Here is a 25,896-nt window from a genome sequence, read left to right as displayed (position 1 = left end):
GATTTCAGCCGAAATGCCCCGAAGGCGACATCATTCCCTTTTTGTGTAACGTTACAATATCTTCAACTCTTTATACATCCATGCAATGAACCTCATTAGAAGACATTGAGGTAGGAACCAATGACCTGACGCAGACACCAGCCGGAGCCTTTGGCGCGGACATAACGGAAGTTTAGACTGTTGCTCTGGGTGAACGAAAGGAACATTGACAGCATCGCATCAAACAAGAAATTATTCTCTTCCCCTAAATTAACCCAGTTTCCCCCTTCCCCCTACACATGGCGTCTAATTCTAATATAGATATGGAGGGTGCGACCCAGCATCTCCGGGACATCCTCAAGCTCGACCGGCCCGGGAACAGCGCCGGTAAGTCGGACCGGGAATGAAAAGCTAGTTTAGGCCGCAGGAGCTAACAGAGCGCTAGCCTAACGTTAGTTAAACTGGTACCTAGTTAGCTAACGCGAGTTGGTTTAGCGCGCTGCATCACTGGAGTAAAGTTAGCTCAACAGCAGCTTCACTACCTGCTAACGAAAGCCACCCCATCACGGGGAAGCACAGTTTGGGTGTCAATAGGTTTACAAATATATTTTCTGACTAACTTTTTGCGGAGCGACGAATGCGTTCACGTGTGTCGTAATGTCGGCGCGCTAACTACGTCGGAATGGTCTCAACTTATTTTCTTAAATTATAGTGTTGACTGAGCTAACGTTAAAGCTAGCTTACGTCTCAGTCTATTTTCTGTTGTAGGACAGCTGGGTCTTAAGCTGCCGGCCGACGAATAAGTAGAGCAAATGTTTCTGTAATCGAAATGATCTCAACAGCACCTGCTGATTTTTTTAAACTTAATATCAGTAAAGTGAGGTGGATCTTTATACCGAATCGTCGAGCCAGAATGATTTCACTGCTGTCAAGAATTAGCTCGAGCCTCCATAACTGCGTAGGTCAGTGTTTTTGGCCAATTTTAATACACTCCTTTCAGTTTTGTTTTTTCCGCAGCCGAGTAAACGCGCTCATTTTGAAACTCGCACCTGTAGATAATGACGAAGATTGATTGATTGATTGATTGATTGATTGATTGATTGATTGATTGATTGATTGGAACGAAGAAACCCCCCCCCCCTCTCCAACTCAAATAGCTCACAGGTGTAATTAATAACGTTAATCTTGGCTCCGTTTGACTGACGTGTCCCAGTAAGTGATGGCTGTGAACCAGCAAGCATTTCAACAGGGCTTTGGAATTGGTAAACGTCACCTGAATGTGGTCATTAATAAGGTTTATAGTTCTAAGCTAGAATGGTGTGATTAACTCAGACTTATAAGTGAAACTAGAGTCAAAATGTGAATCTTAAATGTTTAAAGTTTATTTCTTTTACTCATTTGCATATGTTTTATGATTTTGTATTGGGCTGTGAGCGCTGAGAAAATAATACAGTAATAAACTTCCAGAATAACCGTCATCTCATTGCAGGCTGTGAATCTTTGTACAGTGTTTCCCCATAACTCCTGCATTCAATGTCTTTCCTCAGATGTATCAGGTGACAGCCTGAGAATGGCATCTTTTAATGGAGAGCTGAATGGGTTATTGGGAGCAGTCGGCCTCCTGGGAAGCACCGATCGGTCAGACTCTACCAGACCCATCTCCACAGACCTCTGCAGCACTCAGGAGTGTCAGATAATGTACGTTGGTTCTTGGAATCATCCGCTGACTTTACCACATTAAGCATAATCATAGCGCTGTCTCTCTTCTATTTGAATTTGATAATTCAAAAAGTCATTTTTGTTTTAAACACTTAATGTCTTTTAAGAAACTAAATCCATATTGAAGTTAAATATGTGTCGTGCAATTTCAGCTGCCTCTCTGGTGACGATGGCTCCACCTGCATCCCCATCACCTCCAACAACGTGGAGATAGTGGCGAGTCAGGACACCAGCATCAACAGCAAGGCCCGTGGCAGCAGCAAGGTAAGAAGCCAAATCATCAGCAATCGGCAAGCCAAACTTTCTTAGTTTTGTGCTTTATTTTGAATTGCCTGGCCTTAGCTCTGAGAAGCCAGAGCCTCATGGTTAAGAAAATAAAGTAATTATCTTTTTTAGGAGACCTTTAATTCATTTCAAATGGTAAATTTGTTTTTTCCATTCAGGTGAAGATTCAACCTGTTGCCAAGTACGACTGGGAACACAAGTATTATTATGGCAGACTGATAGCCGTGTCCAACTCCTTCCTGGCCTACGCCATCAGAGGTGAGAGTCCTGGAGTATTTCTACTGCCTAATGACACAAACATCAAAGAGCACGTGAGATATTTAAACGCGTGCGTGTAGCGCTCTGCTGGAGGACTGGATTGTGACCAAGTCCCGCAGGAGCCAGCGGTTTTCATTTTGGAGCAGTCAAAACGTATAACTGCGGGTTGTGGGATTTAGCTCGAGTTAACCAGAAGGGTGGAGTCAACAAATGGTTTAAAAGAAGATTAAAGCAGGTCATGAACCTCGCCGGCTGCACTCTCCCGCTCTGAGCTGGTGTCTGTATGAGCAGAACGTGTTTAAAAAAACACCATGAAAAATAACAACACTGCTCTAATTACTGACCAAATGTGGCGATAAAATTATGTTCACCATTTCTTTCTGAATCTGTAATTCGGCATACACACAATCCACCAAAGACCTCTCGCCATCTCCCGTGCTCCAGTAGCATTCTGTGCCTGAGCTGTTACTGATGCGTTGGCATGGGCGCTGTTTTACAAAACTTAAAAAATAAATAATATAAGTATGTGATATCTGTGTACGGGACATCAAATTGCTGCATGCCATGTCGACTTTTTTTATTCATACATTTTTGATTAAAAGAAAACTAATTTTAATTTACATGTTCTGTCATCTATTATTTCATTACTTTTCCTGACATCTTAGATTATTACAGTGGTATAATTTAAATATCGGTATGGAAATATTTAGGCATATTTAAGCATTACATTTTCTCTCACTTGTGGTGGTGTCTCACAACCAGAATAGAGTGGAGCTGAATGAGTTTTTGTGCTTGCTGGCCACAGCATTGAAACATGCAAATACAACAGAGAGAGTGACCGTGATACTCTGGATAACACCCACCTCTCTGTCTACAGTTTTCATCATTAGAAAACCGTTGTTTGTGTGCCGAGCATGATAGAAGGCCACAGTTCTAGTTCAGATTTTCTCCAGATATTCTCCCGTCCTTCTCTGACAACATATTGATAACTGGTGTATGTAGTTGCGTAAATCAAAGTGCTGTGACACCCCAGGTTCCCCATTTAATCTCGTTCCTTAAACTAAACATCTGTCCTCAGGAGCCAACAACCACGCAATGATTCGTGTCCTGAGTGTGAGTTTTGCTGAGCGCTCTCTGCTGAAGGGCTTCACCGGAGCTGTTACAGATCTGGCTTTTGCCCACCTAGACTCCTCGCTGCTGGGCTGTGTAGATGAGGCGGGCAACCTCATGGTCTGGCAGCTTACCTGCACTGGAAGCAAGATACTGTATCCTGACATGTGGGAGAGATTCAAAAGGAGTGTGTGGGAGGATGTGCAGGTCTATGTGTGTCTCTAGAGTGGTAGTAGTAGTTACTGCCTGGCTTGTTTATTTCATCCTATTTTTTGTGTGTACTTTTTAAGTGTAAATGGTCACTCGCAGCGGCCCAAACTGCCTGGTGATTTTACTCAAACCCCAGTGATAATACAAGCTGCTTAGGCACAGTGCTCACTGGAGCTAGAAATGGTCTTTGGTCTCATGTTCCTGAACCCGCGCTCCCCGCAGTGATCAGGTGGTGATTCATATCCGACGGCCAGAGGACTCTCCGCTGAACTCCCACCGTCGCCTCATCTGGTGCCCCTTCATCCAGGAGGACAATGAGGACAACCTGGACGACGGCAGCCAGACCCTAGCCCTTCTCCACGAAGACTTGGTACCCGTGTTTTTGTTGTCACAGATTCATCGGGGAGACAGAAAAGTGGGAACTTTGCCTCCCTAATTGTACCCCCCCCCCCCCTGTCTAGGCTGAGGTGTGGGACCTGGAGGTGTTGAGAGCCAACCACAGCAGTTGGCCCGTTGATGACACGGACGTAAAAGAAGGCCTCATCACAGTCAAGGGGCATACCCAGGTAGGAGCCGGGATACAACTAATGAGTGGAAAAATGCTTAAGCATTAATTCAATGCAGTGCATCTAAATGATGATTTTCTACAAGCATGTAGAACTGCAGTAACCTAGAAGTACAAAGTTGGTGTGCTGTTTGTTGCATACATTCCTTGCAGTACTGATTGTGTGTGTTGCTTGGTGTCGGGCCCTGCAGCGAGTCAGTGAGGGGGCCCTGTCTCCAGATGGAACCGTGTTGGCCACAGCCAGCCACGATGGGTACATCAAGTTCTGGCAGATATACATAGAAGGGGTGCAGGACAAGCCGAGGTAAGCTTTACTTTCACACTTCATCATGAAATGTAAAGGTAGAATTTTCTGAAGGGGATAAAACATGCGGTCCGTGATGTAATCTTGTCATTTACTGACCTTTATGTCTGTTTGTTCCCCTCGCCTACTCTGTGGTTGTTGGTTTTCGTCCCATCTTCTCTTCACTTTTCGTTCCTCTCTGTTGTCCAGATGTCTTCATGAATTGCGGCCCCACGGAGGACGGCCCCTCTCCTGCCTTCTCTTCTGTGACAACCACAAAAGACAGGACCCCGAGTTAGTACACACACCGGAGCACACGCAGCTTCCTATGAACATTTATTCATCTGATGCTGTAGCTATGTTTACCCTCTCTTTCTCCTCTCCTTTGCCGACTCTGCTCCGTTCCACTTTGCTCTTTGTAGTGTTCCTTTCTGGCGGTTCCTGATAACCGGAGCGGATCAGAACCAGGAGTTGAAATTGTGGTGCACCGTTTCCTGGACCTGCTTACAGACCATCAGGTTGTTGCTTTAATTCATCATTATACGTCTAAGTCCTTTGTAATAAGGGATGACTAATTTAGTTGATGATTATTCCTGTTTTCTGAAGCTCATCCCATTTATTAACGTTGCTGTATAAAGTTACTAATGGTGCTGTTCTTATCATCTTGTAGGTTTTCTCCAGATCTGTTCAACTCCTCAGTTCTGCCCAGTCTGAAGGCCAGTCTGGACCTCGCTGCTGAGTATCTCATCCTCACCGACGTACAGAGGAAGGTCAGCACAATGTTCTGTGTGCTTTAGCTGCTCTTCATGACTAATTGTTTCTAACAATATCGATGAACTGCGAATGTTACTCCTTAATGGATAAATTTGAGTTATTTTCCTGTCACTTTATGAACACTGAAGTACTTAACCCATAGAGGGGCCAGGGGATCTCAAGGGTTAGGGTATACCGCATAAATGTGGTGTTCATCATCGGAAAGCTGAGAACCGGAAAATGAATTGTAGATGTAGCTCAGTGTGTGTCAAGTTGTTCTAGTCATGAATAAGAAATACAAAATAATGAATTAATGATTAACTTAACCTACTTAATTAAGTGAAAGTGCTTCGAACATTATGATGGAAGTCTTATGACGGCCATTCCCTTGGTCACTTATGATTATTGCAGTCATTTTTGGGTTGAAACCATTTGTTACACAGAATTGGTGCTAAATGTAACAATTTTTTCACTGCTCAAGAATTGAACCCCTCTCTTCATACTCTGCTGCTGTCCTTCGCCAGGTTCTGTATGTGATGGAGCTCCGGCAGGATCAGGAGAAGGGAAAGGCCAGTTTCACAGCGGTGTCTGAGTTCCTGCTGACTCACCCCGTACTCAGCTTTGGGGTCCGGGACGTCGCCCACTGCCGATGGCGACACACCGAGGTCCTCCCTGCAGAGGAGGAGAGTGAGAGCATGACAACAGGTGTGCATGCATACTCACACACACACAAACCTCTTTCTCTCCTCCAATCTTTTGATCGTTCCTGTTACCATGGATTTTTTAATAGCCATACCTGCAAACTTGTCGCTTTTTGGCGAAATTCGCCGTTTTGAATCAAAATATATCATCCACGTGAATCGTGTAGATCCGTAGGTTTTTTTTTTCGGGGGGGGGGGGGGGGGGTCAACTGGCCAGCCATCCAGCCAGCATTTCTCAGATTGGAGTGAGACGAGGAGAAAAGGTGATATGGTGATCTTCGCAATAGAACATCTTTGATGTGTCGAGTCTTGGCCAATCAGCGTTCAGATGTGTGCGTCTTCATTTCCCTCCGTTACAGTTTATGTTCCGTTACAGTTCAGACTTGCTGGGTTAAGTTAACGTCCACGCGGCACGCGGAACTTTGTCGACTGTTAACGTTCGTCATTATCACGATTTGGAAGAAAAAAACGTAACGTGATGAAACGTGCAGCCCCCCGTGTTCCGGTTCAGTTCACGAGGTCACTCGTTAACGTTAAACCCGAACACCGGCGCATCTGGTTGCAGGTTGTTTTTTTAACTCAAAGTAGAATGAGGATGATTTCGTGGTCAGAATAACTTTCATGACCACGAAACATGAGGCCCAGATACTGATGAGATGATGAGGTCAAAGAGCTTCAGGGAGAGGAGGCTCTGTAGCGCAGCTTGAGGCAGGGCTGAGCTGTAAAGGTACCTTGATAAAGGTAGAGCTGGGCCTGGATAAAGGTGGAGGTCTAAACAGACGTGAGTAGTACAGCTTCCTGCTGTCACAGTATTTTAAATACATTGATAAGGCAGGGTATGCTAAATGCAGCCTCTGCTCCAAGGAGATGAACTACAGCAACAAGGGCTCACATGTCCTCATCACACTGTTCACACTGTTCACTGTAATGACCACAGCCAGTGGACGAACAGTCCCACGTTGCTCTCAAGAACCCTGACGCAATGAGAGGGTTAAGGTGCCTGTACCTTCATTTCAGCGGGTTGCTAATGCAGAGGAGTGTATAGAGCACAGCTATTATTTTACTCTTGATAAACTACTTTAGCCAGAGTAGATTATCATTTTCATTTAATTGGATTGAATGCATATTAATTGCAAATAGAAGATAGACCACAATTCTAACAGATTTACAGTAACAGTGGAAGTTAACATTAATATTATCAATGAAAACGTATCACTTTATTTGTACAGGCGATGGTTCTCGCTACTCTTGCTGTCTTTGTTTTTATTTGACCAAAACTTTTGAAAATGAGACCCCGGTCTCAGTGGATTGTGTCTAAATAAAGGTTAATAATAATAATAGAGCTGGAAATAGTGATTAATAACTGAATAATACATTTGTTTTAAAGTAAATGTCTTATCACTTCATTTTCTTCTCAGAGTACACCATATTTAAACACCATATTTAAAATAAAATGGACACCCGCCGACAGGGTTTCGGGCTTGTCACCTTTTTCACCCCTCATGAGTTTGCAGGTCTGAATATCAATATATTGTATGTTCTATTCTAAGGGCCACCACACATATGGCTACCTTTTAAAACAAGCCCATTTATTCGCTGTCAGCTTTCATTTAGACTTTTGTTTTTCCACTGCTGCATTGTGCATTGCCAGAGCACAAAAGGTTATATTTAAATTTTTTAAATTTATAATACTATTTTGATCCCTTTTAAGGGGGAAATTTGTCTCTGCATTTGACCCATCCCTGTATATCGGGAGCAGTGGGCTGCCAATGACAGGCGCCCGGAGAGCCTGGGGTTCAGTGTATCGCTCAGGTACACTGTGACACGTCCCAGTCGAGGATCGAACCGTTGACCTTGCGGTCAAATAATATATCCACAGAATATATGTGAATATTTTCCGTAAGAACTGATGTTGGCACATATAAGCTATTTTAACTTAATTGTCCAACAATAACCGATACAATTGTAATTTGGCATATTTAAACTAGCAGCTAGGTTAGCATCAGTGACGGTGGACGCAACATTACAACGTTGGTTCCCTCAAACAATGTAACCTAATGAAGATGCCCATCAGAGGGGGTTTAGAAGTGGCGTATATCCTGCACTAAACCACCGCTCGCATGATGAGCTAAATGTTACCTAAACTAGCCACGTTCTAAGATTACCAGAGATTACGTCGCATGAATCTTGAAACACCCTCGCACAAAGTAGCTTAAGCTAATATCGTAGCTAATAGATAGCTATATGTTGCAAAAGGAATTTCTTAACGTCAACAAAGTCATCATCACTTCACTATCTGTCTCAGTCTCACCTGACCACGAAATCTGCAGGTTGTGCAACAAACCTGTCGAATAATTAACACAGCATTACTCTGTGTGTGTGTTCTTCCAGAGGGCACACAAGGACCAACAGAGTCCAAGTCTGGGATCCAAATTAAACTCTACTGTGTGCACACCAAGTAAGTTTCTTCCTACAGTTTGATGTCCGTGTTACGATCATGTTTGCTTGAGTTTTGTTTTGATTGTCACCAATGGTTAAAGACAGTGAAAACTAGTAAATACCAAATTACCAAAGACTAGCTTTTCATTTGTAGCAGTCACGTTAAGTGAATCACAATGTGTCAAATTTCATAAATGTATGTCCTTGTGGAGGTTTGGGGATGCGTGTTTGTGGCACAGGAAGCATGCAGCGGCCCCGAGTCTTGATAATTCGGGTAGTCCTAAATTAGTGTGTCTGTGTGTGTTTTCAGGAGTCTGCAGGACGTCCAGATCTGGTTTCAGCCCAACTTGGGTTCCAGCTCTGTCTTCCTGCCCAATTCTGATGCTCAGGATGGTTTTGGTAAGTCACAGTCCCAAGATTTCAAAACACAACGGACAAGCACAAATCCCTGGAGACGATGGATCTTTATGTTTACACAGGTTTCTTACCATACAAATGATGAATCGAATCAGGTCGACGTTGGCGTGTCTTTGGAGGCAGACCATTACATTAGCAAAATACAATGACACAAATGTCCCAAAATCGCCTTACTGCACTTTGTGCTTTCTTTGTATGTCAAATACAGCCACACAAATAAAGCAGTCTGTGCATTTTGTATGTCCTGCAGGGTTTTCAGCCCATCTCACTGACCAGAGCTCCGACAAGGAATCAGGAAGTGGCTCCCAGAACGACCTGAGGAAGATCCCATCACTTCCTGCTCCCGCTGACTTCCTGTCAAACTCTGGTGCCGGCAGCGGGATCAAGCTGATGACTCCCGACGCCTTCATGACACCAAGCACTTCGGTACCATCACTCCTGAGCCTCGCCCACCGCTTCTCTCTATCTGTCGTTAACTAGCGGTCCGGGCTGTCCGCGTGCTGGAGTGAAACGCCGACATCCACCAGTTTACAAAATAGTCACTTCAGCAAAAGAACACGCCTCAAACTATTTTTGTAGCAACATCTTTCCCCATGAATAGCACTGTCCTCCCGCATATTGTGCTGCTGCTGGCACTCAGCAGACACAAGGCCGTAACCCTGTTAATCCACAGTCTGTACCAACTGAAGAACTTCTTTATCTTTGGCTGATCCAAAGATAAAGAAGTGAGAGGCTGAGAAATAACGTCAAGTAAAAGATTCCTAATATTAATAGTAGCTGAATTTGACAAAAAGTGATGTGACCGATCCCAGTTTTCTCCGTGTTGCTCTAGTTTAGTTCACTGACGAACATCACAAAGTATGGCAAGAAGAATAATGCAGGTTATAAACACAGCAACAGTGGGTTTTCTTGTCCAATGATTAGTGGTTTTCAGAAACCTTTCATTATATTTGCATCTTGCTAATCACTTTGTCTCATTCCAGGTACCGGCATCCCCTGGCAGCAGCGCCAGCAGTCTGACCATTGTGACGGCTAACAGCAGCAACTCTGACTCGATTAACAGGTGGGCTTCTCTATGCAGTTTAGAAGGGTTAAGATCATAATTAAGATTAATAGTGACCATCATCTGTATTTAGAATGTGGTAATGACGTAAACATCAATTTCCTCTTACGTCCTCATAACAAGTCAGTTGGAAATGTGATTGTTACAGAATATCGGCTTCTTTCTTCCTCCATTCATTTAACTGTAAATCCCCCGATATAGATGAGCATGCCCACATAATCGCCTGCTCTTCTGGTCACATGTGAACGTGACTGTCTGTGTCACTGCGTGCAGAGCTACCGACGAAGTCGGTCAGAGTCCCAACAGAGCGGAGAACATCAGCAGCAGCAGCAGTCTGACTCTCTCCGCCTCCACCAGCAGCCCCAGAGCTGTTTCTGCTGTGCTTCTGCCTGGACTGGAGAACCTACAGGTAAGACACTCTCTCAGACTTCTGCCAGCCTCTTGATACTCTACATGGAATGCTCTTTTTAAAAAAAAAAAAGTTTTTTCACCACACTCCTCATCTCCGTCCTCAGGCATTAGCGTCCCCTATCAGTCCTCTCGCACTTGACAGCCCTCAGGTTCTGGATTCTCCCCTCCTGCCCCCTCTGGCCTCTCCGACCAGAGCCCGCTCCCCCGACGTCATCTCCTCCGCCTCCACAGCCATGTCCCAGGACATGCCAGAGATCGCGACCCAGACCATGCCGCTTCAGCGCGGCCTCGTGTCCGGTTTGGAGCCGTTGCCTCTCTCCGCTCTCCAGATGGACAGCATGGCATCCGCTGCGTCTGCCCTGCACCTGCTCACCTCACCACGCACAGCCAACAACGGGTACGTTGACGACGGGCAATAATAACTTCAACAAATGAATGCTGACTTAATGTTCGCAGTGAATAGACAACTCTGAAGCTGTCAGCAAAGTATGGCCATCTATCCATCATTTCTTTTAACAAGCATGCATTCAAAAATGTTCATCAGGATTTTAAAGCATACAGAAGTTGCAGAAACGTCACTATGGCCCTTCATATTGACAGAACTATTTTTCTGTCCCAGCCTGATGCCCTTGGAACTGGGATGTGCTGATGGGCCGGTGGGCGGTTCAGTGGAGTCTGAGCCCAGACTCAGTCACACCCCGTCTCTGCTGGCGAACGCCTTATCGCAGGAGAACCCAGGGGTCGGTGGAGGCTCTTCAGAGGGCAGCGTTATCCACACACCTTGGCCGGCTGCGCCTGACATCACCAGAGAAACCAGGAACAGTCTCAGGGACAATGGGCTTGGAGACTGGTAAGAATTAGCACATACAAATACATTTAACAATTAAAAACATTACGATTTCCATGAAGGATTTCACAAAATAAAAAAAAATGACTTGTGAAATCTGACCACTAATTTACTTTTTAGACGATGACTTGTAGAAAAGTAAAGGTCTCAAACATATCATGACTTTTTGTAAGATTGTAGAAATCTGGGTTTTGTGAATAATTCAATATTATTCCTGGTTAAACAGTTTTGTTCACAATTTATGAAACTCCTAAAGCACGGGTGCCCATGCTTTTTCGGCTTGCGAGCTACTTTTAAAATGACCAAGTCAAAATGATCTACCTACATTAAAAAAAAGTGTGTGTGTATATATCTATCTAGCTATCTATCTCTATCTCTATCTCTATCTCTATCGCTCTCGCTCTCTCTGTGTGTGTAGAGAGAGCGAGAACCCTTATGGCACAATACAATTCTGTACATTTTTGGTCATTACCTTACTCTGATGACTTGCACTGAATGGGATTGGCCAGCGTTGCATCGTCCGGACAGTAGCTGCTGGTAGCCGCCTCAAGCAGACTTCAAATGATCATCAGTCATGGTGGAACGGTGTTTGGACTTAATGTTCTTCATGTGGGAAAAGGCTGACTCACATAAATAAGTAGAGCCGAATAATGCAGTCAAGAAGGTTTCACATGTCCTCATGTCCAGGGCTCATGGACTTCAGCTGAATGTCAGCTTGCAGTGTCAGGATCTCATCCTCCACTCCAGACGAGTTCAGGTGAAACAGCGTTGCAATGTTGCAAACTCTGACAGACACTTGTCAATCTGCTCTGTGAAGCGCTCACTGTCAAGTTACACACACTCCTTCCGTTGAGTCTCCAGTTCTGACGCAAGGTTTTGGAAGTTTCCCAAATCATGGCGCTGCAGCTTTAGTAGAAATAAATTGGAAGGCTAACTAATTAGCTCGCCGGAGTTTTGCAGTAGCTCGTGCGGTTGACTGCGCATATGTGGTGACCCGTGTGTTAGAAAATCAAGTGGCAAATGCGATGAGGACATCTAATTTAAAAATATATATTTATATTTTTTGAATGGCACGCGATCTACCCGCACTACCTCCGCGATCGACGTATTTGGCACCCCTGCCCTAAAGGGTAACAACCTGGACCCCCTTTCTGCGCTTGATTCGGTCTGCTTGTTATTGTGTCTCGCTCAAGGAGAAGACTCGTTCTGAAACTTGAGACTTGGTGCCAGAAGACAACGATGGAAACATGCGTGAGAGTTGGAGTTCAGAAAGAGTAGCTTAGGGTGTATCTAAAGTATTTTGGACAAACGAACCGGATCAAGCGACAATCTGAGTTTGTCATTGACAAAAACAAGCACTTTTAGGAGTACAATGACAGTGAGGAATATACCGGTAGTAGTGGTGTCACGGATCGATCCGTGATCCGTTCGGATCACCCCTCACGGTTCGGATCACCCCTCACGGTTCGGATCACTCATACAGTGTAATCATCATGGTGTGTAAAGTTCTACTGTTGCTGTTCCTTTTCAAGTAACAAGTCCCCGAATATCAATGCAGAGTGTCAGTGAACAGATATAAAGCAGTAGTGTGTTCACGTGAACGGAGCAGCTTAGAAGCATTTAACGGTGAAGTCATGGCGAGCGGAGGAACGTCAGAAGCCGCGGCGTCATTTAAGTCACAAGTTTGGAAACATTTTGTCTTCCCTGTAACGTATGATGACGGATGAGGGTTGTGGACGAAACCGTTACGGTATGTAGGCGTTATTTAAAGAGACACACGACAACGGCAAAACATCGGGCATGCCAGCGACGGGGGACACGCCGGTGTAGAAAACAAAGGATTTCTAAATCTGGTTAAAATGCTTGAGCCACGCTACGAAGTCCACTCACGCACCCACTTCAGTGTGAAGCTGTTCCAGACCTCTATGAGAAGGAAACGACTGCAGAGACTGCTTTCACCACGGCGGAGTGATTCTCCGGTGCTGTAGACACGCCCCCTCTGTGAGAGTCACACAGACACACACCTGGGGCAGAGTGGAAGCTAGACCGGCCCAATAATATTCCAGTCACCACAGAAAGGTCGACCCTCTCCCCAGACAATGGAGATATTCTCATCTTTTTGAAAATAATGTCACAGCAATGTAACATTATTGTGTATTTGAATGGCATAACCTGACAGGAAGTAAACATAGACCCAAGTTGTTTCCGAGCAGTTCAGTGTAAACAGTGGAAGCTAGCTCACTGGCTGTTTCGTTCTTTCAATATTGATGAAAGGACGAGGATATCAACATACCTCATGTTGCACTTAAACTTAACAGAATTCTTGAATGTATTATTTTTTATTTATTTATTTCATTTTGTTTCAAATTGGACATCTTCAATATTTTTGTTTTCATGTAAGACTATAGCCCAAAGTTCTTTGCTTTAAGTGTTCTTGAAGTTCTTTCATTAATAAATGGAAAGCAAAGTTATATTTGTCTCCTCCCCTTTTCTTTGTTGATCCGAAAAATTATCCGAACCGTGACTCCTGAACCGTGATCCGAACCGAACCGTGAGGTTTGTGATCCGTCACACCCCTAACCGGTAGGGTTACATTGCAGCTCAATACTGGTCCAGTTTAAAGTACTGCTGTCCCCATTAGTCACTCAGACCAAAAACATGGGAAAATAGGGTCCAGGTTGAAAAATACAGAAGTTTCCCTTTAACATACAAAAGTACATCAAGTACCTGGACACACAGACGCATAAAAGGCTTGCAAGGAGATTACACGGCATTAACACAATGACGAGGCCATTTCCTTTCATATCTGTGTTGAAATTGTATAAGCGGTGTGAGAAACGTTTATTAAAAATAAGTTTGTGTCCACTGCGTTGTAGTTCAAGAGAGGAGTCGAAGGACAGACACCTGAGCTCACCGTACCATCGACGCTCCTATCACCTCACACAGAACGACAGTCAGGACGCCGGCGCAGAGCAGAGGTAACGCAAACGAACGCACCGTCTCTCTGTTCAAGCAAAAAAGTCGTCCCAGATGGAATGCATCACAACACGGGGAACGAAACAAATTCAGTGCTTAATTTAAGGCACAATCCAAGATGATTACAGAGCATGTGGCATTTACAGCAGCTGTCTCACTCTTTGTGCATCCGTATGTTTCTGTGTTTGACCCAGTGACCCCGACGATGAGGTGGCCAGCCTGGCATCATCCTCAGGAAATTGTGGCTCTCGCTCCTCTCACAGACTACCGGTGAAGGACTGGAAGAGCTCACCACGAGCCTCGCCAAAAGTGAAGCGGAAGGCCAAGAAAGACGACGGGTAAGTCGATGTGTGACAGTGAAGGAATCTGTGCGAAGTGGGGCTGTAAAAATATGTATTATTCCCAGTACCTTACAGTGTGTGATTGATTTCAGCTACAAACTAATTTATGAGAAAAGTCTTGAGCTGAGGTCATCTTATACTGTGACTGCAACAGAGATCACTAGTGTGAGGTAGCGGCCATGCTAATCAACACATCAGGAGACTCAGTCACTCAGGCTTGATCCCAATAGAGTGGTCTCGTGTGACGTCACAGTTTAGCTGTCGGCCATGTTGGAGTACACACAAAGCCACTGGCATGTGTGTACATGTGTCTGTCTTTGGTTGTGGCAGCAGAGCTGATAGAGACAAGAAATCATTCTTTCGTTTGCCAGCGGTCATTACACATCAAGGAAATGACACGAAGGAGCTATCCAAGCAACGTCGCGAGAAATGGCTGTCACGCATCTCTCGAGATATAAAGGAATGGAATTTGCCGTACACTAGAGTATGTGCGGATCACTTTGATGCACTATCCAGTGCCTTTGATGCACTATCCAGTGATTCAAAGTATGGTATTTTCGCCGCACTTCCTTGTTTACTCGCCGCCATGTAGGATCTGTATGTACTCCAACATGGCGGACAGACCTCGTATCTAAGGAGATCGTGACGTCGGTGAGACCACTCTATTGGTTGTTGACTGGCGGAGGGAAGTGATTAGTTGCACTAAAATGACTGCGAGACTGCAGTTCAGTGCCGTTTTACCTCCACTGCTGTTCACTAAAAGTAAGTAGCAAAATAGTGAAAGAGGGCTCCCGATCCATCTCTCGACTTCATTCGCATAATCGAGTTAAGTTGAGCAGCTGGAGTTATGGATCGTAGACAAAGACGATGCTGAAAATGTGTTCGTAGCTGCAAATACTTTTAGTATTCGAAGCATTTGGTGGAATATTTGAGTTAATTGGATACAGTCACAGTAAGAATCGTCAACAATCATTCATTTTAACGTGAAACATTTTACATAGTCATGAGTTGGAATGTTATCGGTAAATGTTTCTCTTTTCTCCTCCAGTGAATTGTCTCAGTCCAGGCAAATGGACTCCGGTCAGGTACGGTGATCTTTTATGCTCATTAACTGCCACAGTGTTATGAATGGAAGAAGATTTATTTTGTGTCGTTAAATGATTTTGTTCTCTTGGAAACACATTACCATTGATTGTTTGTTTTTTTGCCCACCATTTGAAATACATTAACAGTCGGTTAGCAAATAGGCGTCTACTTATATCGATGTTGAACTCAGGATTAAGTGTCGTTCATGTTTCAGCAGCCCTTTGTCTCCTTTTCTCTCCATTCCACAGATGAATGCTGAAGTACAGGACGAGTTGTTGATGCTCCTGCGTAGCCAGCAGAGAGAGCTGACGGACCTGCGTGGGCAGATTGAAGCCATGCAGAGCACCATCATGGCCCAAGTGGAGCACGTCCTCACCAACCACCAGGAACAAGAGCGTATCCTTCAGGCTTTTCCCTGCTCACACAGCTTGTTTTTGGAGTTTAGCCTTCCCACCACTCTGTACCCAAGGCTTTACTGAGCAACTGGGATGCCACTACTAACGGAAACATTAGAACTCACCAAAAAGCCTTAAGCGGCAGCAACGGGGATTGATTTTTGCTCACACAAACTGAGGCCTGAAGCATCACTTCCAGGTCACCCGAGGCCACAAAAGGTTTCGTATATGGAATGATGTGTTGTGTTCGAAGTCACATCATAACTTACTGAAAAATACATACCCAATCATCATGTACTGCATCACATGACTGTATCGATCACGAGGTTACCGCTCCGAGCTACCGGTAACCTCTTCCACTAAATTCAATATTTTCCAGTATTATTTAAAGGCAAATTAAAGTGATTAAATACTTTAGTGTTCAAGATGTTTTCTACAGTACATTATATATGTGAGCTCCGGCGCTTTTCTTCCTAATTTTACATTCACTTTCCATCATTTGCCATTTTTTTTATATCCAAACTGTGCCTCGCTATCTTGCCACCGGACAGTCTGCAATGCATTATGGGCCGGTTGAGTTTGTCCGGTGAAGTCACATACTCTAATCTCATAGGCATCGTACTATGCAGCTGGATACTTGGTGTGAACAGTTAGTATGCTCTTCTCTTTTCTAATGAATCTCTACATAGCTGTTAGAACAGTTCCACTCCACATGTTATTGTGAGCCTTGACCTCTCGCGACCTCAGAGCGCAGGCTGGAGCGAGTTCTGGCGGAGAGTCAGAATCATCAGCAGCAGCTTCAGGACCAGCTCAGCCAGCAGCTCAGCAGCACCCTCAGCTCGGTGCTGACCAACAGAATGGACAAAGTGCTCCGGGAGGAAATGAAGAAGACGGTCTCACTGAGTGAGCATGCACACACACACACACACACACACACACACACACACACACACACACCGTCACAGAGCTTTGTGGACTGTATGTGAGAGCGGTCGTCTTCATTTGTTACCAGATGATGGTGCTATTGCTCCACTTAGTTGTCTGGCGGTCGCAGACGAGTATGATTTTAAGTATAGATCTTAACAGTCTGCTGAGTCCTGTCCTTGGCTTCTCTCCTCTATTCTTTCCACCATCCTCTTGCTAATGTGTGCTTTGTTCAAGTCTTATTTCTTTATGGGTTGTAGCTGTGTCCAAGGTGCTTTCAAAATGTGATACTTTAAGGTGCCTGGCATTTTTTATTTCTTACATTATTTGTCTTTCGAGAGATGTTTTTGTTTCTTGTCACCGTGCAGCTCAGACAGCAGAATTCTGTATTCACTTATGAAATCTGCTTTCAGAGTTTTAGCTGTTTTAGGCATTTTGCAGCAAAGCAGATGTTTGAAGTTTTTTGAACAGCATAGCTTATTTTAGGGAACGCTTTATCAGCTAAACATCGGTATCGGCCTGTATTTGCCTCGACAGCCATCGGCCCGTTGGCAAATAAGATGACATTGATCGATGCGGTGGCAAACTGACCGGGTTGCAACAGATAGCTGACAAATAAAATGACAGGACATTATCAAAGGAACTGTATTTGACGTGGATCAGTCATGATCAGGATGAACTGTAAACATCTCCTGATCAGCGGCTCCTTCATAGTTTGAGTGAATCTGGTCTACTCTGTGTATTCTCGCTAATCTGTCTTAACTCATTCCGTCCCCTCTCCAGCGATCTCTAAGAGTCTGGAGCCGGTGACGGGACAGCTGAGCAACACGATCGCTGCCAAGCTGACCGCCGTGGAGATCACGCTGAAGGACAATGTCAGCAAGGTGGTCAAGTCCAAGGCAAGTGTCCTGTCCTATCCAGAGTCTTTGTAACTCCGCCCACCCACCCTCCTTCCCCCGCCCCTCTCACCGTACCCGCTTCCTGTCTTACAGACCACAACGGATGCAATCGGTCGCGCGGCGGCCGAGGCGATGCAGGGGCCCATCCAGGCGGCCTACAAAGACGCCTTCCAGGGCATCGTGCTGCCCGTTTTTGAGAGAGGCTGCCAGTCCATGTTCCAACAAATCAACGACAGCTTTAAACAAGGCACACAAGAATGTAAGGCAGTCTTATCAAGCTTCACAATGTCAGCACATATACCACAAATGTCTTTTATATGACCTATGGCAACACAAGCTCAAATGAGTCATTTCTTTTGCTGTGGAAATAGACGGTCCATTCGTCCAGACACTTGAAGCTGTTCTGGGAGCTCACCATGGCCAATGGCCTGTTTGAGACTCTTTTTTTATTGGTGCTGTGTCCTTTTGTCTAGCCCTGAAATCAGGGTCGTCTATCTGGAAGTCTAATTAAATAACCATCTTTTTAAAAAAAAAGCTCAGGGACTTCTTTTGTAATGAGGCTTTTGCAGACTCAGTCGGCGCACGGATTTGTTGATAAGCAGTCTATTTATTTTGAGATTGTGCTCATGCCTCTGGAAGCAGGCGGCGAGGTGTTCTTTTAAGAATTTACCAAGGCTGTCATAAAGTCTGAGCGTGTGTGCTCCTCTGAGCTTGTTGCAATTTCAATTTAATCCACGATCAAACTCTGGGTTTAGGTATTTGTGTGTAAATATTGATTATATCTTTGTGAATGCTGCATTAACATCCACACTCGTGTGCAAACCTTCAGTGGTGTCCGTTATGCCCCGATCTTCTCCTTGTTGTCGGTGCATGGTGACGTGCAATATATATCGATACATGATGCATTGCTTCCCATAATTACCGGTAGTCATATTCATAGGTGGGTGTTGAATGTAAAGCTATATATTGAGGAAAACACGACTGAACTCTTGTGACGCTTAATAACAGGCGTATGTTAGTGAACGAAATAATAGCTAGAATAATGAGAGCAGGACAGACTTCTCTCTGGAAAACCTTCAGCTTTGTAGTGTTTCATCACAATGAATTATTAAACCCTGTTCAGAATCCTGTTTGTTTTGTGTTAAGGATAAATTATTGAAACCAGGGGACAAGGCAAAAAAATATCCCCACAGCTGACACCAGTTATATGTTAAAAACATTTATCAAATGCCGTTAAAATAAAAGTTATAATCTAGAAAGCGTTTAAATCCTCATGTTGAGATCTCATTCCAAGCGGCATGCTGAAGACCCAGTGACCCTTTGCTAGCTTGTTGCTAGCTTGTTTCCTGGCTGAAATTCCACTTTTATGGTATTATGTATCCAAATTGTTGATTGTTGAGCGTTCCTTTGAACGTGTCTGCTCGTGTTGCGGTGACTGCTGATGTTGCGTTGACTTTCATCTCCGTAGACATCCAGCAGCTCGAGATCCACATGAAGAGCCAAAAGCAGAGAGAGCAGGAGGCACGAGACCCCATGATTAGCCAGCTCCAGCAGACGATCGACACCTTCCAGAGCTCCACCGATCAGCTGGCCAGCAACATCACGGCCAATGTGCGGGCAGAGGTCCAGCACCAGATCCAGATCATGGTGGGAAAGTATGTATCCTGGCGAGGCCGCACTGTTAACCGCTTAAGATCGTAAAGCTGCGACTAAAAAACACTTAATAGAATCTCTGCTGTCCCCATCAACTGTTATTCGTTGCAGTGATTGATCTGATAGCATTGATTGACACTCCAAGTGGATATTTTGAATATCGGATATGCATATCAGCCCTGGCCTCATTCACTGCCTATTGAGCAGGTGCATAATGGGGCTGGAGAGTAGAAACAAGCAAGGCTTAATCCTGAGGCTAATGTAAGAACATAAATTCGATCAAGTCTCCTGTTCCCTCTGCAATTAATTTCATGGCCTCTAGAGTTTATAGATTTGTTGAGTGGGGGGGAGCAGAGACAAAGTAGTTGGCCATCTGAAAACTTTAAAATCTTGAAAAGGAACTTACATCAGCGGACTGCAGAATCAGATTTATAGTTTATTTTTTAACTCTGAGATTCACAGAAATAGCTTTTACGTAACATGTATCAATTAAACCGAAGGCTATTGCAACATGGAGGGGAAATAACTCTTCCAAAACCTGTTTTTGAACAAGGGTTCCGTGACCCGGCTGACCCGCTGCAGTGAAGTGGTAGAAAACACTCGTTATATGGAGGATGGCCCTCTTTCTCACGTTTCCTCCTCCCGCCGGTTTTCCCTTCACAGTTTGCAGGAGTCTATTCTGAGCCACGTGCAGCGGATCGTCAAAGGGGAGGTGAGCCTGGCGATGAAGGAACAGCAGGCGGTGGTCACCTCCAGCATCATGCAGGCGATGAGGTCAGCGGCCAGCACGCCCGTCCCCACGGCTCACCTCGACTACCAGACGCAGCAGGCCAACATCCTGCAGCTCCTCCAGCAGGGCCAGCTGAACCAGGCTTTCCAGCAGGTAACACACACACACACACACACACACACACACAGGTGGAGTACATATTTCACTCTCCGCAGCTGAGCTGTATTTCCCAACTGTTAATAAATGTGTGCACGTTCACACACGTAAAGGCCCGCCTGGACTACAAGGCCCAGAAATCCAATATGCTACAACTATTTAACATTTACCAAATTTGCCGGTTTAAAATAAGTGAAAATAATCGTATCCTTATGCGGTTTTTTTAAATTTTTTTTCCTTGAGCAAACCGGTCCTTAACCGGGATCGACCTGGATAATCTGAACCTACTCTAATCAGCCGCTAAGAACTCTCGTCACCTACCTTTTTGTTCAGCATTTCTGGCTATTCGTCACCTTCCATGTTTATCTGCATGGAGTTCAGTTCTTGACCCACGGATATTTTGATTGACACTTAAAAAAATTCAGATTAGCCTGCCGAAGCTCATAGTCTTATTAGAATCTCTTCCATGCTTAGCAGATTGTAGTTTATTACAATTAGACATCAACAAGTGTACTTTCTTTACAGACATGTCTCTGGCTAGTTTTAGAAGAAACATGCAACCACTAAGGTGGAAGTGGCTTGTGGCCAAAATCTTCCCCTCGCTTTTTAGTTTGTGTATTGATCCTTTTCCTTTAGGAAAGATTCATAAAACCAGTTCAACCTGAACACAATGCCCTATCTCTCTCGCCTCCTTTCCTTCCAGGCTCTGTCGGCCACAGATCTGAACCTGGTCCTGTACGTGTGCGAGACCATCGACTCTCAGCAGGTGTTCGGTCAGCACCCGTGTACTCTCAGCCAGCCCGTGCTGCTGTCGCTCATCCAGCAGCTCGCCTCCAACCTCACCACCCGCTCTGAGCTAAAAATCAGGTGAGGTCATTTTCTCTTCCACTAACGTGCATCCAACGTTATTCCAGAGTAAACGTTCGGTGTGTAATCTGTAGACTAACACAATGAAAGTCAAAGCACAGTAGACCCTGTGTGGGCGGGACAATGTGTGAACCTCCATGACCACATATTGAGATATCACAGAATAATGTTGTTAGTAAGCAGAAGGCTTCCCTACACTTCACTTGCAGTGGGACAGGAACATATTAATGGAATTGGTTGAATTAGTTCAGTTCAGGCATTAAACCAGCCCAAGTAAACTATAAGAAGTCTTTGTGCGACTGCAAAAGCACATTTTAAAAACAAACTAAAATCTTCTCATGTTTGTGAAGCCTGTAATAATGGAGGGATGATGACCTCGAGGGACAACAGTCTTTGAAATTGGTCCAGTATTTGAGGGAGTACGCTGCAGCAGGCAGATGCTAAACGGGTTGCAATGTAATCGCATCACACCGCCCGATGTACATCAGTGGAAAGTGTTGTTGCTATTATTAAAGTGTGGGACAACATTATGGAAAGGACCATACGGAGACATAAAACGCTTGCTTGAAACAATTACAGAATTATTGATACTCTGCTCGGTAAATCTCCTCACACCGCTGTAGTTTGATGTAAGGCCCGTCTTGCTACGCAGCAGGCATAGCTTGGGTTTAATAAAAAAAAAAAAAAAACAGCTGCATGAGCTCACTTCTTCTCAAAATGTCTTCGACTTCTCCCCCACACAAGCTGGAGCCTGTCTATCAGCCTCAACTCTCATCTCCATCGCACGTCCATTATTCCTCGTCTCCCGAGTGCTAAGCGGCGCTAAACTGCTGACCCCATCACACTGCTCCGTCTGTAGCCCCGCTACACGGCCGTCCGGGGAGCACCAAACTTCAGATGCTCTCCGTCATTCTGTTCTTTCCTCGTCCTTGTGGCTTTCACTCTGCTGTTCGCTCTTGCACTACCGGCTGTTTTTCTTCCAATTTCTATTTGAACAGAAGCGTGTGGATGTGTCTCCTCAGAGAGCCGTTCTTTTCTCCCCCCTCCAAAAAACCCTCCTCTCTCTCAGAGTCCCTTTACAGCACCACTCTGTGTCTGGATGGCCTGTTTGGTTCTGCGTTTACGTTGCAGCTGCTAACACGGCCCTCTGGTACCGCTCTGAGCCATCTGGAGAGAGCGAGATGAGGCCAGCAGGGTGTGGTTCAGTCTGAGGCATTATTAGGACAAAGCACGGTCCTGGTCGCATGGGTTCAGTTGACAGAAACAAAACGGGATAAATCACAAAACCTCTTAACGAAAAAGAATAGAAGTCTATGAATGTTGGGATGAGACGATAACTGCAGCGACTGTACGGCAGTTTTTCTGAGGCTTTGCACGAGATAAAGGAGCCTTCCTGCTCTGTGCTTCTGATTGATGGCATTTTAGAAGAACCCGCAAAAGATTCTCAGAGCGAAACGAAAGCAACGGGAGGATTGCTGGGACCAGAGGATCGTCAGCTGCTTTTGAAGAACGCATTGTTGTCCAAACGGATGACCGAATAATGTGAACTGAGGGACGTTGCGTGTTTGAAAAGGACACAATGCAGCTAGCAGATCATCTCCTGTAAGACAGAAAGTAGCTGGTCAGTATCGAGAGTGTTCTATGCAGTGAAATTAAAAGTCACACGAGTGTAGGCAGTGTACGGGGATTTGGTGGACCTGTAATGTGTGTTGAAGGTCCGGACGTGAGGTGAACGGTCATTAAAACTGGAAAAGACAAAAGGTGGGAGAGCGGGACAGAAATAGAGAGCTGCAGGACGGGCTAACCACCAGATGTCCGACTAAGACAATTTAGTTTGAGAGTGGAATGTAGTGTGGTCTGAGTGAGGGCGCAGGTGATGGTGGCATCACTCAATTTTCTGCTGCGGTATTTGAGCGGAAAGCACAAGGTGCACCGCGGGCCGGCAGCCAGGGAGGCGGTCAAGGACGCCGCTTGACATTCAAACCTGAGAAAGCTGGTTTAGATGGGGATGGAAGCGGCCTTCCTCTCTGTCCCCTGCAGCTGCTCCACGGGTCCAAAACACAACCTCGCAACCTCGTACTGCTTTTATGTCTAACCTTTATACCTTCTTTCATGTCATCATTTTTCTTGTCAAAAAGCTATGCTAAGCTATTGGCTTTAAAAGGTGTCGGCTTTGAGTCTGTTATTATTTAAGTATAGAATAAAATTAGGTTAAAGATAATTTAATATGCTGCAAATAGATGTTTATTTATAATTCATTAGGCTAGAGTGCAGATTCTCTTTGGTTGACTACAGGTGTTCCCTCCTGCTCTCACCTCCAGTCAATAATATAAATCGGTCTTGTGTCATTGATGTCTCTGTCCCTCCGTGTCCCCCGTTCAGCTACCTGGAGGACGCCGTGATGAACCTGGACCACGCCGACCCGCTGACGAGAGACCACATGTCCTCCGTGCTGGCCCAGGTCAGACCGAAGCTCTTCGCCTTCCTGCAGCAGGACCCCCACAGCCCGCTCAGCAAGAGGGCGCGGCGCCTCATGATGATGCTGCAGGGCCTCGTCAGCCACTAGTCAGGAGAGTCCTCTCCTTTATAGATAACGGGTCGTCGCGAGTCCTTTTTTTTTGTTGCGAGTCCACGACAACCCCCCGAAATCCAGCTCTGTCTCGCCTGTACCATTCCCCCCCCAACACCACCACCTGCACCAGCCTTGTATCTCGGCCTTAAGAGCAGGTGTGGGCACTTTTTGTTTTTTAAACATCCAAGCTAATCCCGGCAACCAGAAGTATGTAACACTCAAAGCCATTTCTTGTCAGCGGCATATTTTCCTTTCAGCTATTTCTTAATGGGTTGGAGAAGACAACCTTGCCAGGCCGAATGCGTGTCGGTGCTTTGAAGAGGATCAACACGGTGAATTGTTTGACTGAGAGTTAATTGAATTTGTTCCTGAGTTGTTATTCGGGGCATAAAGCATGTCTCGTGCTTTTCTCCATCTGGCCTTGTTTTCACAAATCATTCTAACGAGAGGTCTCCGATGGATACAAATAAGATTAAAGGATGAGAAATAACTTCTTTTTTTTTTCTTTTTTTAAATGGAACAAATATTTGCGACGCTGCTCCCGGCTGAAAATAATTCCTCCTTAAAAAATCGGAGATGTTTGGAGCTCAACATCGAGTTTTGGCAGCCGTCCATGTATACAGCTCTGTCATGTAAACTGATCAGACCTCTGCCCATGTTCTCCTCTGTGTCCCCCCCTCCCCTTTTTTATTATATATAAACATTTAGCATTCGTAAGACTTGTATACTTGCTTTAAGGGTTGTCAAACTAGTTATCATACATAATAAAACGCTTCCTAAACATAAATGGTTACCGATGTTCTTTTATCAGGTAAACTCAACGTGCAGTTACTCCTCATAGGCTGTAGGAGGCAGCGCTCAGTTGGACTGCAGATGTGCGCCCCTTCTTGTCGTTTTAGGTTTTTTTTGGATTCAGAACTCATTCCTTCTCGTACAGCATCTGTTTTACCAAACATTGAAAAAAACGCACCGTTCCGTTTCTTCTTTACAGCGTGTGATCGTTTGTGTACAACACGCCATTGTTTAAACTGCAGGGTGGCCCCACGGTTCTGCCGATTGTAAAAATACAAGTTCTGTTCATTTGACCTCCGTGTTTAGATTCCTGTTTTAAGTTTGGATTTGTCTAGCTAAGTGCCTTATTGTATTCTTCATGTTTGATCCCGTTCGGGCCTTTAGACAACGTGCGATGTTAAAGCGTTCTCCCATAGCGGCTCCTTTTTTTTACTTTTTGCGTCGTTAAAAACATTTAAACCAGTGAGCCGGCTGACATTTGAATGATCATGCGACAGAGAGAGATGCTATTCTGACTACTACCGCCCTCACCTTTCAGTTCCAGACCCGGTTGTCCTCGCAGTAGAGGGACGGGTTGACTCCTAAAGTGGGAGCTGTGTGTGTGACAAACAACTGAGGCTAGTGTGTATGTTCTTTATTCTCTCTTTCCGTTCTGCTTATGTTGTATCTTTTACAGTTCATTTTACCTGAAACATTTTGGAATAAAAAAAAAAAAGACTTGTTTACTTTATTGTGTCTTTATTCGGTCGGTGGGTGAGGGGGGGAGGAGGAGGGGGGGGGGAGTATTCTGTATTCCAAAAAACAGTCCTGACCTAAAGTTCAAGTGAGCTGCTTCCTAAAGTGACTGTACTGTTGACAGTGTGTTCCCTCCTGCATCATTCCCTGAACACTGGGACTCAAGAGCCTTGCTCATGGGCACTTCAGTGGCCCCCAGTGGTGGAAAGTAACTGAATACGTTAACATAAGAACTGCTCTTCAGCACAATTGTGAGGTACTTGTACTTTACTTAAGTATTTGCATTAAATGCTCCGCAATACCTCTGCTGGACTGCAATGCAGAGGGTTACTATGTAGTTAATACACCAGATTTATTCAACAGATTTTCAGATAAAGTTTCTACATTTTTGTGGCCCCTTTACAGAAAACACAGCGTGCTTGCTGGGGGCCCCTGTCTGAGGTGTTATTGGTTCTACCAAAGAGACATTCTCCCTTTTGAACTTCTCAAATCTCTCACGGAGCGAATGACTGACCGTGCACCTCTGTCTGTCCACTGCTCATCTCGCATTCTGCTGCAGCAAACTGCGCAATATTTTGGGTGGCTAGTTATGACCACATGCTCGTTGACTTCTTGTGGTTGCGGTGACTCACACGCTTTCAAAACTGCTCCATTTATCTTGTGGCCCTTCTGAGGGCACCAAACCCGTAGTTTGGGAACCACTGTACACTTCCTAACGGTATACAAAGTA

The 25,896-nt window shown here is 45.0% G+C and overlaps 1 protein-coding gene across 1 annotated transcript; it reads left to right on the top strand.

Moving 5' to 3' along the window:
• The first annotated feature begins 205 nt into the window (after positions 1-205).
• edc4 (enhancer of mRNA decapping 4) lies at positions 206-25,135 on the top strand. Its single transcript, XM_079272216.1, has 30 exons — positions 206-366; positions 1,527-1,677; positions 1,851-1,962; positions 2,142-2,241; positions 3,320-3,506; positions 3,784-3,931; positions 4,023-4,127; positions 4,318-4,430; positions 4,620-4,703; positions 4,832-4,927; positions 5,080-5,179; positions 5,687-5,867; positions 8,255-8,321; positions 8,613-8,701; positions 8,970-9,145; positions 9,703-9,782; positions 10,056-10,191; positions 10,298-10,590; positions 10,813-11,043; positions 13,917-14,018; positions 14,211-14,354; positions 15,406-15,442; positions 15,692-15,839; positions 16,586-16,741; positions 17,546-17,661; positions 17,755-17,920; positions 19,130-19,316; positions 19,978-20,197; positions 20,904-21,067; positions 23,450-25,135. The coding sequence occupies exons 1-30, from the start codon at positions 279-281 to the stop codon at positions 23,631-23,633; spliced, it is 4,161 nt and encodes a 1,386-aa protein (XP_079128342.1). The 5' UTR covers positions 206-278; the 3' UTR covers positions 23,634-25,135.
• The last annotated feature ends 761 nt before the right edge of the window (positions 25,136-25,896 follow it).

The sequence above is a fragment of the Melanostigma gelatinosum genome (genome assembly GCF_949748355.1).
Source record: "Melanostigma gelatinosum genome assembly, chromosome: 1".
In the NCBI taxonomy this organism is placed as follows: Eukaryota; Metazoa; Chordata; class Actinopteri; order Perciformes; family Zoarcidae; genus Melanostigma; species Melanostigma gelatinosum.
This window is presented reverse-complemented; position numbering and strand designations above follow the sequence as displayed.